Source organism: Balearica regulorum, chromosome 1 (assembly GCF_011004875.1).
Source record: "Balearica regulorum gibbericeps isolate bBalReg1 chromosome 1, bBalReg1.pri, whole genome shotgun sequence".
Taxonomy (NCBI): domain Eukaryota; kingdom Metazoa; phylum Chordata; class Aves; order Gruiformes; family Gruidae; genus Balearica; species Balearica regulorum.
Window position 1 is genome coordinate 204,186,148 of NC_046184.1, and position 18,026 is coordinate 204,204,173.

General features: G+C 41.7%; 1 protein-coding gene across 1 annotated transcript in view; it reads right to left on the bottom strand.

The window, feature by feature from the left end:
• Positions 1 to 12,697: 12,697 nt before the first annotated feature.
• ARHGAP42 (Rho GTPase activating protein 42) overlaps positions 12,698 to 18,026 on the bottom strand; it is a 172,786-nt gene continuing 167,457 nt past the window's right edge. The window contains exon 24 of the mRNA XM_075742338.1: positions 12,698 to 17,877. Within this exon, the coding sequence (XP_075598453.1) occupies positions 17,789 to 17,877 (89 nt within the window). The 3' untranslated portion in view covers positions 12,698 to 17,788. The remainder of the gene's footprint in view (positions 17,878 to 18,026) is intronic.

Consider the following 18,026-nt stretch of genomic DNA (forward strand, 5'->3'; position numbering starts at 1 on the left):
TGACACCCTAATTCTGAAACTGCAAAATGGAGCAGGCAGTCTGCTTGCCTTAGGAGTGCCCCAGATCAGCCTACATCTGCCTTTTACTTAATCCCTACAATTCGTTCCAAGTGGCTGCCATGTCACTGTGTCCCATAAATATGGCAGATTAGTCTGAAATGCTCTATATTTGTCTCAAAGGCATAATGAAAAAGGAAGAACAGATGTCTTTTGGGAATAGATAACAAAGGTTAAAAACATTTTTAAATTGCATCTCTTAAAGATCTCTAACTCAGAGGAAGAATTCCCAGAACTTCATGGCCGTGATAAATGTGCTACATAAGGCAGAACAAGTTTGGCTGAATGAGGCTGCTATATGAATTTGAAAGTCCTGTATTCATTATGTGATTGTCTGAAGGTAGAAAAAAATGGTGTAATTTAAGAACTTCCAACTTTGAGCCCAGTTTATAAAATTGCCTTTAGTCTCCATTTTGATACCATCATTTGCTCCGGATAACACAGACACCATGAACAGTGATCAAACCAGACGATTGCTTCCTTCTCTGTAGAAATCTCACGTACTGTGACTTTTCAACACTGTGGCAATGTCCAGAGAGCCATCAGCAAACGTTTGGTTTTTTTCTTTGAGTTTTTGAGAGAGTACAAGGCTTTTTAGTTGTCTGTATTTCTCTGCATTAACATTTGTTTAAACATTAAGGTATTTTTTTTGACCTGAGCTTTACAAATAGGTCCAAATAGAACATCTTGTAGTGCTTCTCAGTATACTGAACAGGGCATAACAATGCTGCATCTTCTTATGTTGCATTTTGAATACTAGAAATAAGAGGTTTTGGCAGATGGACTTTTTTTGTTTTGTGACATTTACGATGTGCCTGATTACATCTTAAAGGTATGAGACCTGTTGTACTAATTAGAAAGCTTGCCATCTTCGGCAGATAGCAGACATAACTTTTTGAGCTCTCACTAAAAGGTCTTCATCTTACAGAAAGGAATGCCAGCTATGCCTGAAGCTAAGCCTCCTGTGCTGCACCGTTTAGGTATTTTGAAGCTAAGCCTCTCCTACTCTGTGTAGGTGTTTTTGACCAAGGCCTTTAGCATTGCCTTCTGCTGGTACTTCAGTGAAGCAAACAAACAGAACCATGAAGTCAGCTGTTTCCTTTGAACTCTACTGTTGTTCTCAGCTTCCTAGAGACATCACATTCATAGTTTTTAAAGACAATTTTGAAGGTTGAAGAGCCTGGCCATTGCAACCCAGCTGTGTTTGGAGAGCTGTGACAATGCAGGGCAGAGACCTCCAGCCCCAGCAAGCTGTCCTGCTCTCTCATACCAAGTTGCTTCACAGTTGTACCTGCTCTGCTCGAAGAAATAGAGAAGGTCAAACACTTAATTCATGTTTTCAAAGATCTTGGATCAACAGTTTTGACCAGCCTTTAGGGAAAGGGGAGTGTGGGTTTGTGAACACCTAGTCCATGACAGAGGGAAATGTACTCTGAGAAACTTTCAATCGATTTCATGGCGTGTTGGAATGCTCTAGTTGTATGTGTGCGTAATAAACTGAAGCTTAGGTATTTCTGAACTCCAGCTGTTCCTTCAGCTGCACTGCAGTTATGTTGTCTTGTGTTGTATCTACAGTAAAGAAGCTGAGAGTTCAGTTTGTGTTTTCTGACCAGTCAATGCTTCATTAGTATCTTAGTTCTTTTTTTTTTTTTTCTGTTAAAGTACAGAAATATGTCTCTCTCAATTATCTTTATTGGGAAGGTCAGCTGCTTTCCTGTGTTCTATCTAAAATCAAATATTTTTCTCAGTTATCAGTGACATATTGGTAGCATGAACAGTAATACTGTAGGGATCCTTCCTTCCCCTACTCCTACCTGCACAAACTTAAGGTTAGTTTATCCCCAGAGCAGGAGAGGATGGGGCTGCGCTCCACCCGTGCAATTCCAAGAACACATTTCTTGCCTGATGAGCCGTTTGTGGCACGCTGACCTTTCTTTCCTTCCGATAAGTCGGCTCACAGCCACGGAGCCAATATCCTAAGCCCTCCCAGCTTTCCATGGCTGAAAAGCCTCTGTGCATGCTGCCAGGCTAGACTGTCAGCATTGCTGGATTTATTGGTTTGTACTGCTTTGTGTCATGATGACCTGAACAGGGGGTTTGTTTTTAATTCAGTTCTCTTTTCCCCCTTGGAAGATGAAAAGGAAAATAAAAAGTTGTATTTTAGGTGGATTTTATCTTAAAATTTATGATGGGTTTTTTTCAATGAATGCCATTAATTTATTAGATTGACGTTGTTTGCATGCAGAGTGGTACTGTAGCTTTTCAGATGCTTGGACAGAAACATGCAGTAAAAGATGACTGCATGGATAATAACTAAGTTAAAATTTAGCTGGCTGTTTACCTTAAAGAGAAAATAATCCTCAGAAGATAATCCTTCAGTGCAGTTGGAACTAATGCAGCAGCTGCATAACTTCAAGTACATGAGCAGTGCTGCTCCCTTGATGTATTTTTTTGATCACATTTTGGCATTTTTTTCCTGGGTTGGGCCCAGAGTGCTCTGTACAAGGTATTTACAGAATAGAAAGGATCTCAAGGAGTGGTGAGCTTTCATTTAATTCTAGTTTATGATTTAAAACCGGCAACATTTCAGTTTCTTGCCAGTGTGAGGTGTGCTCATTGTAAAAGGTACCATCACAGTCATGTTTTTCTGACCATGAAAACTAAATTACCTTTTCACCTCCACAGGGACAATAGTTCCACCAATTTAGCTTTCAGGCATATCAGCGAGGAAGTTCTCACAGTGTCATTTAAATAGTCTCACTCTATTGCATTTTCCCACAGCTCAATTTAAATATCCACCCAGCCAGTTTAGGACAAAATTCTCTTTTTGCTGTGTTGAGGAAGAAGAAATATATAGTTTACAGGAATGCAGAGTTCTGAGCCAGTGAACTCCACAACTGTGTGCTCTCAGACAAGGGGCTAGACCGGGGAGGTGGAAGCATCTAGTAGGCACAATAAATATCTTTTCCATCAAGTCAGAAACAACCAGGCAGGCCAGTACAGAGACCCATGTGTTATACAGGTGAGACTGTAAAAATAAAATTAGGTTGAGGTTGGATATCAGGAAAAGGTTCTTCACTGAGAGGCTGGTCAGGCACTGGAACAGGCTCCCCAGGGAAGTGGTCACAGCACCGAGCTTGACTGAGTTCAAGAAGTGTCTGGACAACGTTCTCAGTCATATGCTCTGATTCGGCTGGTCCTGTGTGGAGCCAGGAGTTGGACTCGATGATCCTTATGGGTCCCTTCTGACTCAGCATATCCTGTGATGCTATGATCCTACAAAATAAAAAGACATAAAATGAACATCACTGTAAGTTGTTCATTCCATCTTGGATGTACAGTTTTTACAGATGCCTATTTTCCTATACTAGATAAAAATAGAGCAATGCTTTTACACTTCATACCCTGTATCATTGGTTTATGTCCAGTCTGACACTCTGATCTGCAATACCTCCAGTTGAGAACAATGTTCTCATCATAGCGCTGTTCCAAACCCTGATTCATTCCAGCAGGTCCATTGGGGCTACATGGAGGCTGAATAAGGAAAGCACCCAGCAGACATACATGTGGCAGTGCGCACTCAGAAAGGTGTGTAAATGCTTTTACTCAGAGTGCTTGAAACACCCAGCGATCAGCCATCACTCTGCAGTTTTAAAAGTAAATTTTGTTTCAAAGGAGTATGTGATTATATAGTGCCAGAATAAGGCTGATGATTGTATACTAAAGTTTAATAGGATGTCTGATTCGTTTCCAAAAAAGGAGGCTCCAAGGAGTCTTACATAATCATTGAAAACCATAAATCCATAAACTTTATAAATTCCCCAAAATGGACACATCTATTTAAAAGGCAGTTGATTGCAGCTATTACCAGAAGGTATCTAAATGTAAAGTTAAAGCCATGTCTATGAATAATAGTGTGTCACACAGCACGTTCTCTCACAGCTAAGGGACACGCAGCACGCACAGCTGAAAGAGTGTAAGATTGCACATATGCAGGCACACATGGAAACACACGCAGATGCTCTTACACTAGCACCCCTGCCTCCAGCTCAAAGCAGTGCGCGTGTGTGAGGGCAGCTTAGTATATGTCCTTTGTATAAATACATTTATAAAAATACCATCATAATTCACTTCATGCATCATCAGGAATCAGAAGAACTTTGAGTGGAGTGTTTTTACCTGTAGCTCAGCAAAAGCTGGGATCCCAACTTCAGAGAAGGAACTGAAGCGTCCGACAGGTGGGTGGCAGCCTGTTAGAAGTAGGAACCTTCCTTTCGTTAGAAATATTGGGTGATGTTGTATCTGAACCGTGGTATTGCCCTTTCCATATAGTGACAAAGACTTCAGTAGAGCAATGAATATGTTCCCAACCATTATCCCAGATCCCAGCAACGTTTGTAACAGTAAAATGTGGATTTTGCTGTACTACATAAGCATATTCTATAAACGAAGTACAACACCCTTGCTAGAAATGATACACTATTAATAGAAGAAATGTGACAGCAGAATCTGATAAAGTTTCACATCGCTCAAAATGCCCAATGGGCCGGGGTGTGGTGGCTGTGGGGTGGGGTCTGTCATGACGGCATTACGCACAACAGTGAGAACGTCCTCTTTTTGCACTGTCATCACGCATAAAGGATTGGCCAGCTGAGGATGGCAAGGCTTTTCACTTAAAAATTTAATTGGAACTTTTGTATCCCAAAGCTCAGCTTGCAATATAGTCGTATTGTGCACTGCTTACAATAATTTCACTCCTTACAATAATTTCACACAAAAGTGCCAGCACTGGGTTTGCTGTTACCTGCAGTTTATAGTCATGGCCACAGCCAGCTTACATCTTACTGGGAGACAGAAACCGGTGCCCTTCTCAAGCTTCGTAGTGCCAGTCGTGTCTTTTTGTCTGCTCACAAAGCAAGGTTGTAAACATCTGACATTAAAAAAACCCAAAACAACAAATACCTGGAATTCTGAAAATACTGCTTTAGGAGGATTTTCACCTAAAGTATCCTTAAAGCCTTCCCTGAAGACAGCCATTAATTTAAAAACCCCTACATGATAGAGAAAAGCACAACCTAAGGGTTAAAAACCAGGTTGGGGACACTCGCAGGACACGATCTCTTGCAGTTTCTGAATTTCACACAAACTTACATCCCAGCTCCCACATGTGTAAAAATGCTTATTTTCCCCTCCCTCCCCTGCCCTCAACATGCTTTCTTTCCAAGGATTACTTGGATGTGTAATGCACGAGCACTTCATAGAGGCTTTGTAATCCTTGATGGAAAATTCCGTAGAAAGCCAAATAATCCATAACTTTGAGACATTTTGGACTGATGTTAGTATTTCTCTGTATTTAACATCGTGATGATCATAATTTACAGTTTGTTACTACTGTTTTTATTTTTTTAAAAAAAGAGACTTGTATAAGATTTCTGTATTTTCTGGTGAAGAGGAACTTACATCTATATATTTGTACATCTAAAATAATAGCTTTCAAGTATTTTTGTAAAGGTGTTGTCTAGCTACATTGTGTCATGTCCAATAAATTGGAGATGTGTTTACTTTGGAGTAGTATTGAGAAGTTTTTAAGCCTTCAGTTACCACTAGATGGAAAGTAAAGCTACAAACCAGCACCGTGCTGTAACTGGACATGGATCAGCAGTGGCCAGTACCAGGCTGGTGGAGCCACTTGTGCTCGCAGGCCTACGGAGCAGCAGCCTGGAGGCTAATTTCATAGAATGGTTTGAGTTGGAAGAGACCTCAAAGCCCATTTAGTTCCAACCCCCCCTGCCATGGGCAGGGACACCCTCCACTAGACCACGTTGCCCAAAGCCCCATCCAACCTGGCCTTGAACACTTCCAGGGAGGGGGCATCCACAACCTCTCTGGGCAACACGTTCCAGTGCCTCACCACTTTATAACAGTAAAGAATTTCTTTCTAACGTCTAACCTAAATCTACCTGATGTGCTGATGTGGGAGCAGGGGCTGTGGCACTCTGCTGCCCCTCTGTATCCGAAAAAATATATCCAAGTACAGATGTACAACTAGCACAGCAAACGACACATTGGGTCATGATTATTTTATATGTATTTTATAGACAGGTTTTGTACCCAGACTTCACAGAGGCTGTCTGTGAGCTCACTGCAGTGTCCATGCTGAGAACTGGAGTTCTCTGCTGCCGGATCTGACTCCCGAGGTGTAAGATGCAGCGCAGTGCAGGATGCGATCCTCCTTACAATCTCCAGTCACGGGGAAGGCACAAAGGAGTCACTGACTTGGCCTGGCACAACCTTTCCTTGGCTGCACTGAGGGAACATCACCTCTGGCTTTTGAAGAACTGACTCCAGCACTCAGGTGATCCTTTCCTCATCCTTAACACATCCTGCTTCCCACCCCACTGCCTTCTGGTGCGGTGTGCAATGGGCAAGGAGCAGGACTTGCACCCCAGCGAGGGACACGGGCTGGGTGCCATGGTGTGGTCACCTTCCATGGGAGAGACCAACTCTCTCCTCTCTCATTTTAAGGGATCACTGGTAATTCTGGTCTGGACCAGTGGTTTTGATGTCACCCCTTGCTAAAGATGCACTATAATGTTAATCACAGATAACGTGCTCTCAGAGAAGCATTAACCGTGCCAACAACGACGATACTTTGCCACAGAATATGGTACATCTTGAAAGTGATGTTTCAGTTTCATTTCTCGGTGTCCTCGTTCTTGTGCATTGATCTCTTAGACATTATCAGTACTCCATGTGCACGTCATGAACAGTTTGTCCGGGCTGGGATTTAACACACAGATGATTTTTTCCAAATTAATTTAGTTTTAAAACATTCCATGCAGTATTAAACAATAATGGAAGGCATTTGGTCAATACAAAAATATACATGGGTTTCTTTAAAGTGCAAGTCCCATTACCAGCTAGCATACAGAAGAAAATAATCTTAAACAGATTTTGAGACACTGAAGAACTACAAGGTGTCAAAGTTTAAGACTCTGCTCCTACTTAAATATGCATTCAGTTGAGGACACCTGACCGGTACCTTTATTTAGTCCCCGATTACTTATTTATGCAATGATGTTCCCCTGGATTGAGTGGAATGACTTCGTATATATATGCTATGTGCAAATTCAGTCTGAATGCAGACCCCTATTGCTCAAAAATGGTTTTGGGTTTTGTTTTTTTTTAACAGATTTGGTAATGGAAGGGTATAAAGAGTAAAATAATGTTATTCATTATTTGAAATGAGATGTTTAAGCCCTTTGGGGCAGAAGCCTTTGCTTTAACCTTTAGCTAATAATGGCCTGCTTAAACAAGATGGTTTTTCATTGTAACATCTCAGACTCTGTAGTGACACGGATGCTGATAGAGAGGCTGACTCATCTCTGCACAGCGCAGGTGTTCTCCTTAAACACACTAACGAGTTAATTCAATAATCATCTGCTGCTCACAGGGAAGACAGCCCTGCTATTTTGTGTTACTCAAGTGAAAGAAGTAAGCGGTGTCAGAGATCCTGCCATGCAGTAATGCAGATGACACCATCATTTCCTTTCGTGTGTGTCAACAATGAAGATGCTGCGGCGCTGGAGGACGCCCCAAACCGAGCCAAGGCTGAGGCGGTGCTCTGAGGAGGTCCACTGTCCTAAATCCCCCCTGTGCTGCGGTGGGTTTTGTGTTACCGCTGCTTCTCTCAAATGTGATGCATCCTACAGGGGAAGACTGAGCCGAACGAGTGCCTTGGAAACAGCGAAAAGCAAAGAGCTGTGCTTGTTCCTGCTGCACTGAGGAGATGAGCTGTTTATCAGAGAGGCACACAAATAACATCGTGATAAAGGAATACCCTTTCTTGATTTTCCCTCTGGATAAAAGCTATCCAGCAAAGCTAATTGCATTAGCTAAAAAACCCCAACAATATTCACCTGAGTTTCTCATGCTGATGCACCTACAGATATCTGGACATTTGGCTTCCCAGTTCATTTAGTCAGGAAATATTTCAAGGGATGATTTAAACAAAGATGAGAAAAAATTGTTAAGGAAAGGCTTCAGTGGTGGCAGAACCTGAACCTCTTGTTCAGCTTGGTTCTGCGCTGCTCTGAAGGTACAATTAATTGTGCTTGTTTGCTTTGCATTGTCTGAAGTACAGAGGATAGGGAGGGTAGTGAGAAGGACTCATTCCAAACCAAAACGGTGTTAGAAATCACAGCTGGAAGCTGAGTGAAGCACTCATATGGCATTCAGTGCACATTGCTCAAGGAAGGGTCTGGAGAGACACCGTATACCGAGCCTGTAGCAGAGGAGGCAGAACATCGTGCAGAATGACCATTTTTCCCATCCAAGGCAGGCATAATTGGTTGTAATTACAGGAAAGAAAGTATTTTCTCAGGACCAAACATAAGAATCTGACAACCAACAGCAACAGTAGGAAATAACAAACTTAAAATTACTATTTAAGCTGTGGATTTATGTAAGGATGTATTTCTATCACCACTGCCCAACACAATTTGTTTGCACCTAAATGTCTCTCAGGTCTTCTGCTGTCTACCTGCTTCCTTCAGATGTCCATGGAAGGTGCCACCAGAGCCTCAGATATGTGGGGGTTTTTTTGGTGGATTTTCCCTGTGGATAGGCATCCTGCTTCTTTTGTGGTAATTCTGGACTCACAGTCATCACCGCTTTCACAGCCTCTATTTCCAGCGCTTTGTGCTCAGCTCCCCAGCTCAGGCACACTGAAACCGTAATCTTTGTTATCTTCTTGTGAAGTCCTTGCAAACAGCATTTGTTTCATTCTAGGAACCAGTCGTATCCTGCACGCCAGTTAATTTATTTGGAGGAACACTGTACAGATTGCTTAAGCTCAGGTTTCTTATCTTTCTTCCGCTTGGGTTTGTGAATTGTCCTCTGAAAGGTTTCTCATGGGGCTTCCCACCGCGCGGCTCTCTCACCTGCTCATGGAGTATGCTGACCTTTCCCTACCAATGCCATGAGCATATGGTCTCCTCTGCACTATAGAGCCCCAGAGGAGCCTGGTTGGAGCCTGTGGCTCCTGCTCTGAGCTGTGCTGTGCTGGGACATGCTGCATGCCCTCCATCTACCCTCCGAGCCCACCCAGGGCTGAGCCCACCACCCCTCCTCAGCCCCCCATCTGCTGGTGGGGATGGAGCTCATGGCCGTCACAGAGCAAAGCAAGATGTTTCAAATCTCATTTTGAAAATACCCACAATCCAGGTATGCCACACATTTCCCTTCAAATGTGTTTTTTTGTAAGAAGACAAAAGCAATGACCATCAACAAAAATAAATCGCTGATGTTTTTCATTCAGATGGGACTCTAATCCCTTCTAAGGGCACCAGAGAGCCATTAACAGTAATTTTAAATGAAATACACCCGTGCTAAGTCTAACTAATCAGCTCTTCAATTATACTGGCAGAAAGATGTATTCCAATTACCAAAGTACTTCCAAGAGAATTAAAGACTCCTTTCTGTACCGGCTGTGGAGGTCACTAAGTGTTCCCATGAATCCCTGCATGTTTACATTAAAAAAGCACACCATGATCTTTGGCAAAGGCACTTGCTCTAGGCTAGTACAGCTTTTGAGCCTGTTGCCATAAATACAATAGAAAAGCGGCCAACCGTTGCAAAAGAAGCCAAGAATATCTTTCAATACTTTCTTTCTGTATCAGTGATTAATCCAAATTACACGGGAAAAGCTTTGTAAATGTGAAATAAAATTTTAAAAGAAGGAAGTGCAAATAACTTATTCACCATATTTAATAAGCATAATGTTCATGTTAGGCAGGTAGGTTTTGAAGGAATGAATCATGTTCAGTTCATGAGAAAACCTTCCCAAGTGGGACCTGAACTGACTTTGCAGCCTGCTCACTCTACACCTATGCCACTTCCTTGCACCACTGAATTTTTCTCCTCCTTACAAGCATGGGGGCTATGGCCGGCATGGCTCCATGGGAGGCACGGCCGGTGCGGCTGCAGACCCCTGCTCACGTCCTGCTTCCCCTTGGCCGAGCGCTGCAGGGGCTCTGCACTGCCGCGGCTCGCTCTGGCGTCTGTTTTATACCACAACTGTTCCTCACATCAACTGCTCTATGGTCCATATTGTAGGTTATCGAGCAATAAAGCCTGCAGACCAGGAGATCTGCTTTTCCAAACAGATGAGAATCATGAGCTGTTAGGTGCCTTAATGCAACCAGATAATGAAGTCCCTCTTCACCCTTTCTGGTAACAAACACAGGTAGTGGGTCTCATCTCTTGGGAGTTTTCAATTCAGTGATAATACAGTAACACTGAGTTAGTTCAACAGGAATTTATGTCTTTTTACATTTAAATGCTCGCTGAAATGTCGAAATATAGCAAGCCAGAACTTTTTTTTCCCAGAAATAGAGAAAAAATCTTAATTATTCCATGATGCCAAGTAGAATGGTGCCATAGACACTGGGAAAATGAGTGATGAGATCTATTTTAGGGCTTAGTCCAGACCCCAAACTAGTCTGTGTTCACTCCTGCAGATTAGAGGATCTGAAAGTCAAGGAGCCTGCATCCCCATGGGAAAGGACAGAAAGCTCTAATAGAAAAAAGAGCCAGTTTATTTCAAATTTTTAACATAAAACCTGTGATAAGCTATCATTTTTGGCAAACTATCACAATGCACATATTCTTTATTTCCCCTTCTGCCTCCTCACTATGAGGAGCTGGGCATCTGTGGCAGCCCTTACCATGCCTGCTTTCACGGTGCTCCACGGGGGCAGCGGTGAATGAAGCCATCAGTGCCGGCCCCAGTCCCTGCAGTCACGCACAGTGCCGGCCTATACGGGTCAGTCACAGATGTTTCCTCTGGGTGACAGCTTAGATCAGAGTAGTTACACCCCACCTTGGGTGTAGGTCAGTAAGCTGTACGTACGGGCAGTAAGTCACAGCTCAGCACCCCGTGTTGCAGCCCCTCTCCACCAGCAGAGCTGACGCAGCCTGAAGTGGCTTTGCCAGCCCAGTGTCATGCCCCGGTCCCTGGCCCTTGCTTTTCCTTCCCTGTGGCCCTGCGCTGCGCAGGACGCTGGGGCCTCAGCAAGGCGCAGGTCGTGTTTGGTGACCAAGGCTGCAGGTGACTCTGATTCCTGGAAGCGGACTCCTTATCTCTAAAATCTTCAAGCAGGGAGAGCTGCGAAGTGTAAGTTGCACTTCGGAGTAATTAAAAAGCAATGCAAGGGAAAGCCAGTCCGTGTTGTTTTGCTTCTCCACCTCACTCGGTTTTTATTTATGGCCATGGTATGTATGTTTTGTTTGCAGTTGTATCTGATGTACCCCTGCGCGGTCGCAGGTGCCGTGCCCGGGGGAGAGGCAGGGGTGCCCTGGGTGAGGCTGGCAGCCCAGGGAGGCTCAGGCAGGCCTGGGGCTCGCAGGCGGGAGAGGAGCCGGCAGGACCCAGCAGCAGCCTGGGCAGGCAGTGGGCAGCCGGCAGCCAGGCCTGCGGGAGCAGGACCCATCTTCCCTGCAGTTTTCTGCACTGTCCAAGCCTCAATACAGCGAGCAGGGAAAGAGTTTATCAGCTGGCTGGTTTGATCTTCATTGTTTAGAAATGTAGCTATTTTTAGTTAATATTATCATAAAGCCTGATTGTTTCAGGGGTGCAAAGGGCTCCCAGGTTTTTGGAGTCCCTTCAGGAAAGGCGAGGCAGGCCACCTCAGCTCCCCTTGCCTCAGGCACAGCTGGCAGCGGAAATAACTCCCTGCTGTGGGACAGAAAAGCTGTAGGCCCCTGAGGAGAAAACCTTTGGAGAACTGTTAGGAAAGGGACGCAAGGAAACTTGCAGAAACCACCCCAGTGATGTTACTTTCCTCACAGGTAATGTTGTTGGAATTGGGTCACCAAACCCCCGTCCTGCGAGTTGCTAATTTTCAGAGGCAAAGACTTCATCAACCATGTTTTGATATACCAGGGTTCTCCTTCTTGTTACCTAACATGCAAAATTGTCATTTTGTTTTCCTCAACAGCGACATCTTTGGGACTGGAACATCTCTCATATGAGGAAAGGCCGAGAGAGCTGGCTCTGTTTAGTCTGGAGAAGAAAAGACTGAGAGGGGATCTCATCAATGCTTATAAATATCTAAAGGGCGAGTGTCAAGAGGATGGGGCCAGACTCTTTTCAGTGGTGTCCAGTGACAGGACAAGGGGCAACGGGCACAAACTGGAACACAGGAAGTTCCATCTCAGTATGAGGAAAAAATTCTTCACTCAGGCTGACCGAGCACTGGGACAGGCTGCCCAGAGAGGTTGTGGAATCTCCTTCTCTGGAGATGGTCAAAACCCGCCTGGACACCATCCTGTGCAACCTGCTCTGGGTGATCCTGCTTTAGCAGGGGGGTTGGACTAGATGATCTCCAGAGGTCCCTTCCAACCTCTACCATTCTGTGATTCTGTGACTTCCATGTTTCCAGGAAAGCAGGTGACACACTATTGTCTAGTATTCATACACATGCCTGTTGCTCAACGTTAGGAGCAACGTCCTCTATATAACGCATCCTCATGGGTGAAACTTCAGTGAAAAATGCAGGTATGGATGGAAGTAGCACAAAAATGCTATTACTTGGAAAAAAGGCTGAACCTGAGACCAAACTTAAAAATAAGAAACCAGTTTGTGTAGAAAGGCTTTTTATTTTGAAAAACTTTTTTTTTTCAAATTTTTGAAATACAGTGTAAAGTACAACATAGAATTATGTCTGCAGTCAGCTTCTGCATGTCATACCAGTTATTTACATGTAGATATATACAGAGTGCAGATAATTATTGAAACCACACTACAAAATAAACAGAGAGTTCAATAAGATAATTTAGTAGGACTTTATTAAATATATATATAGTTATTGATTGTATATACTTTCCTATTAAAATACCATATAGTATCTAAAGTAATCCCTATAAACTCTAATACCTCCAAAACTGTCATAAATAGGATTGAAAATTGTGCATGTGCCCTGTTCAGCTGCTTTGCCCTTTGCTGTAACAAACTCTTGTAGTGCTGAGATCATGGTGCCATCTTTAGTGCCAGAACTTTAATGACAATTCCCAATAAAACACCTGCAAAAAGCGCTGATGCAGAATAGCTTTCAGTTGAGACACCCAAGGGTTGAAGCAGCATTCCCTATACTCAAAATAACAAGGATAATCCAATGGCTTATTAAATACTGCCACACAGAGGGCAAGAAAAACAATGCTATGATCTTCAGTGACTGAATTACAACATTGAATTAGTAGCTGTTTGGATACCAAGAACCTTATTAAACAAAACAAAGCAAACTCCCAAAGCTCATGCAAAATCTTATGCAAAAAAAGAGACCTCTCAACTTCTTCTGAAACAGCCTGATCAACAGTCTGACTTTTGCACAAGCCATAACTGGAAGGGTCACAGCAGCAGCAGCTGTCAAGGCTGTGTGACCACAAAGAACAGGATTGAACTTGGCTGATAGCTCCATCTCTGGTAATTGAATGATTCCCATAGGGTACTCTGCTGAAAGAATGGATAATGCTAAGCCGTATTATATCTTACCCCATTAACAGAATATTCCGTTTACTTTCTGGGGGCTTCTGGCCAGCAAACCCTCACTATAAATTGCCAGAGGTCTGTCTTGGACTTCACTAGAGCTTTGAGAGTTTCCATCAGTGGAGAAGATCCACCCCAGTCTGAAGGATGTGCTCCCCTGCTGGGATTTCTCTTCTTGCTGCTCAAACCAAACTGGCACAAACTGCTGCCTTAGGAAAAGAAGTATGAAGAACAATATGCTTTTTAGTTTCATTCTCTATTCTGATGCAATCTTATTAAGTAGAAAATAGACTAGTGGAGTAATGTAACAAAAAAAATCCAATTACTGCCATATAATGCTTTTTTGTTGTTGGAATTATTGTTCTGAACTGATGAATTTTGCAACTTTTCCTCTCCTAACATGTCTTTCCTAAAGGCACATTACAATTCAATCCAATTACAGGCAAAAATAGAGATTAGCACCAGAAAATATATAAAAGGAAAATAAGTTACTATTACTATCATAGACTAGAGCTCATCAGCAAATCTGTGCATCATTTTTTCCAGAAATAGTTGAACAATGAACTTTATAGATTAGTTAGTTAGGAACATAAGTAATAGCTATGGTTTAATTTAAGAGTTTTGTTACATAGAAATCTAAATGCCAAAATATGGCAAGGACATCTTAATACTGAACTCATAGGAATTACACAAAAAATATTTTTTCATCTTTATCATCATTAATAAAAGTGTGAATATAAAATATTAATATACTTTACATATTTATTATACAATATATCAGTCCTTCACACTATTAATTTGATTCACGTTGTGCTGCAACATGTATCTAAAGGTTTAACAAAGAAAAAACATGGATAATTACATAAGTTGTGGGTACAGACATTATTTCCACAAGACAAACAGCAATCACAACGTGTCATCATCTACCTTGAGTTTTACAGTGATATTTGGAAAAAAACAGCTGCATCCTTTAGGAAGGATAATAATAATTAAAAAAAAAATTGCGCAACCTTTGCTTGTAGAGTGATTCTGACTTTCATAAAAAACAGTAAGTCAATACTATGAACTAATTTAGTTCAACTTGCCTAATTTTCTGGTAAGGCACTATCAAGATATTATATCTTCATTTAAATGTTATATGGGTTTCTGATCCTTTGCAATTATCAAAAGGAATTTTTGGTCAGGCCTGAGAGTATCATCATTAGACAAGTTTTGGTGCTGCCCTCTCCCCCATTTCAGTCTTTGAACACCTAGTTACTCAACTTTCCAGTTCGTTGTACAGCTTCTTGTAGAGATAAACTCCCTCCTGGAAAGTCAGGGAAGAGCTGGGGCATCCACAACCCAGCAGTGAGGTTATACAGAAAGTGCTTGTTATGTACCGCAGGAGAGAGGAACAGAAAAAATATAAAATATTTAAAAAAATGAAAAGCCCTACTCATCCCACTGAGTGGTTAACTGTAATTAAGAATGGGCATAACCTTTTCCAGATGGAAATGCCATTTTAAAGCTATGCTAGTTTGAAATTATTTATGCAATCATCATGGCTGGTTCAGAAGAAGGGCCTGAAAAAGTGCAGAGTCTTACAGAGGAAAATACAGATTTGTTTTGTGAGCAGCAGAATAAATGATATCCAGTTTCTTATGAAGTTGTCTTCTGCAATTCAATTTTGTGTCTAATGTGAGATGAATGCACGGGAATAGACAGAACACCTTTCCTCCACAGGGATTCCTCCAGGTCTCTCTACAACCTTTCCCTCAGCACTTACAGACTCTACTTACTTCATCTGTAATGGAATTTTGAATTTTTACAAAATTTTTAACGAACTTGGCATCTTTGAGTCCTCTAGCTTGCACACAGATCAGCTGGTTTCAAAACACAGTATTGGAGAATACCCAGACATATACACAGGCTATGAGATTACCTAAGGTTAGCTTTCCCCCCCCGCCACCTTCTTTTTAAATCAGGCTAAAGCAAAGCAAATTAGAGCGAGCATTTTCTATTTCACCGTCCTCAAGAATTTCACAACAATTAAATTCCTCCTGAGAGGTATAAGAGGTCATCAAAGGATGTTCAACAAAGGGGTGTTTGCCACTGACCCCAGTGCAACAGACAGAAGAAGTGGTATTTTTTTTCCCCAGACCACTGTATTTCTCTGCCTGCGTGACCTCTGCTGGACCTCCAGCCTCTGCTCCAAGCTCTGCCTCCCTTGCTGCTCCTTTTTGCCTGCAGCAGCACTTCTCCTGGCAAGGTCACCAGGGGTGAGCCTTCTGACAGCCTGCAATTTGGGGATTGTGAAATAAGCAAAACACAACCAAACCCATTGATCTTCTCTGGGCAGTGGCACTTTCAGGCATAGCTTACACTAAGAAAACTTGGCTTCCCTTAAAAATAAGAAATTCATTGACTTAATGAAACTGTTTTAGAGTGAAGAAAGAATGCAGATCAGTCACCAATTCAACGGGTCTGTCCTCAACTGCCTGCAGTCATCCTTACCCAGACTCCCCCGCTGAAAAGCCAGACCATTTTTGGGAGGATGCTCTTACAGCCTCTCTCCTTCCCTGAGCACCACTGGATACTTTAATAATGAGGAGAAGGATCCTGCAGGCTTTTGCCACCAGCCTGAATTCCAACGCAGAATTGCTCTGCAGAAATCATGCACTATATACAAGTAAAGAAAGTTCTGATGTGCTGCTTTATGTTGGCAATAAATCTTATTTTCTAAATTAAACAAGAAAAAGGCTATGGAAGAAAAAAAGAAAGAAGCAATTAAAAGATTAGTGATGTTTTCAGTTTTAGAACTGAAGTTCTTCCTTAAACTTTCTGGAAGCAGTATGCATCTTAGAAATCAACAGAAGATTTATATATTGATTTCTGTTACTGAAGAAAGCCTTGATAGGTCTATGAAACAGTAAATTCTTTCTGTAGCACTAATGCTGAAGAATTAATATTATGGTGCTTAAGTATCTTGGTTTTCAATCGGGCGTGATAAGTAGCCAAGCAAGCAGTGCATGTTTTCCCTCAAGGTGTGCAAGAAAGAAGCTCAGATTTAGAAAGCTGCTTATGGTTTTGGGGTTTGGGTTTGTTGGGTTTTTTCAGTCCTACTAGGAGCCATTAATGGGTCTTTACAAAACCTTTGAAAAATAAGGCTTTTTTATTCTGGGAAAAGGGGAGAAATATTTATCAAATAGTTTAGCAGAAGTCAGGAGAAATAATACTAAATACTTTTGTTGCTACATGGAGCTTTGAGCATTCATAGCTTATAAAATTAGCTACTTCACAGGCCATTTGTCTTATTTGCAATGGAAAAACTTGGGAAAGGACTCAGTTACAATTTATATCAGGTTTCAAAACATACTGCTGTTTTTCACTTCTCACTTCACATGACTACCAATTATCCCAGATTCAGCATCTCCTTGTTTTCTACAGATTTTGTTCTGAGATACACTGAGGATATCTTCCAGATGATGGGTGTCATAAAAATAAAAGTTGTTAATATTGTTTATACTGATACAGAAAGGAGGAAATAAGAAATATTTAAATGAAACATTCATTAAACATATCACATTTTGAATGAGCACTTACTGCTCAGGCAGTGTATAAACTGATTTTATTATCAGTTGCATAAATTCTATACCATATTTTAATCTCAATGACTAACAGAAGTTCAAACTTCTGACTTCTGGAAAACTCATTTCTTATTTGAAATGATTAGGACTAATTTTAGAATCAAGTTTTCTAAGGGAGAATTCAGCATTACTTACACTATGAAAAAAATACATTTTTCCATATTAAAAAATATAGATTGCAAGAAACATCAGAGTGCATTGCCTCTAAATTTCACACTTCTGTGAGCAACATCCTAGGACCTGAAGGTCTGCAGCTAAATGGCAACTTTTTTGATTTTATTGCTCTAGTGTTCCTTACCCATAAAAGAAGAACAGAACAACCTTTAGCAAACAATGGAAGTTATTTAAACAGAGTACCGTCTTCAGTACAGAAACTGTTAACTGTTTCATTACATTCTGTTCCGTTGATAGGGAGCTGTGCAACCTGCAGCTGCAGTATCTGAAGGAAAACTACCACTCAGCTAAGGGGCTGATCCCATATCTGTGTCAGATAAAAATCACAGTGCTTATTATTTGTTACCATGGATACCATGAAGATATTGCTGTCCACTAAAGATTACTAGAGAAAGACAACATAATTCTCCGGAACGAGTCCTGTTTTGCCTTCGTATGTTGCTTTTAACCAGCCTGGTTCCACTGATGGATACACTGCAAAAAATCCAGCCACACAAACAAAACATATTTACAATAAATTAACACTGTTAAAAGATCCTGTATATGGTTCATATATTTATTTAGACAATATTGATTCAAAAGTAATTGAAAAATCAGGGCAAAAACTGTGAGCTGAAAATGGA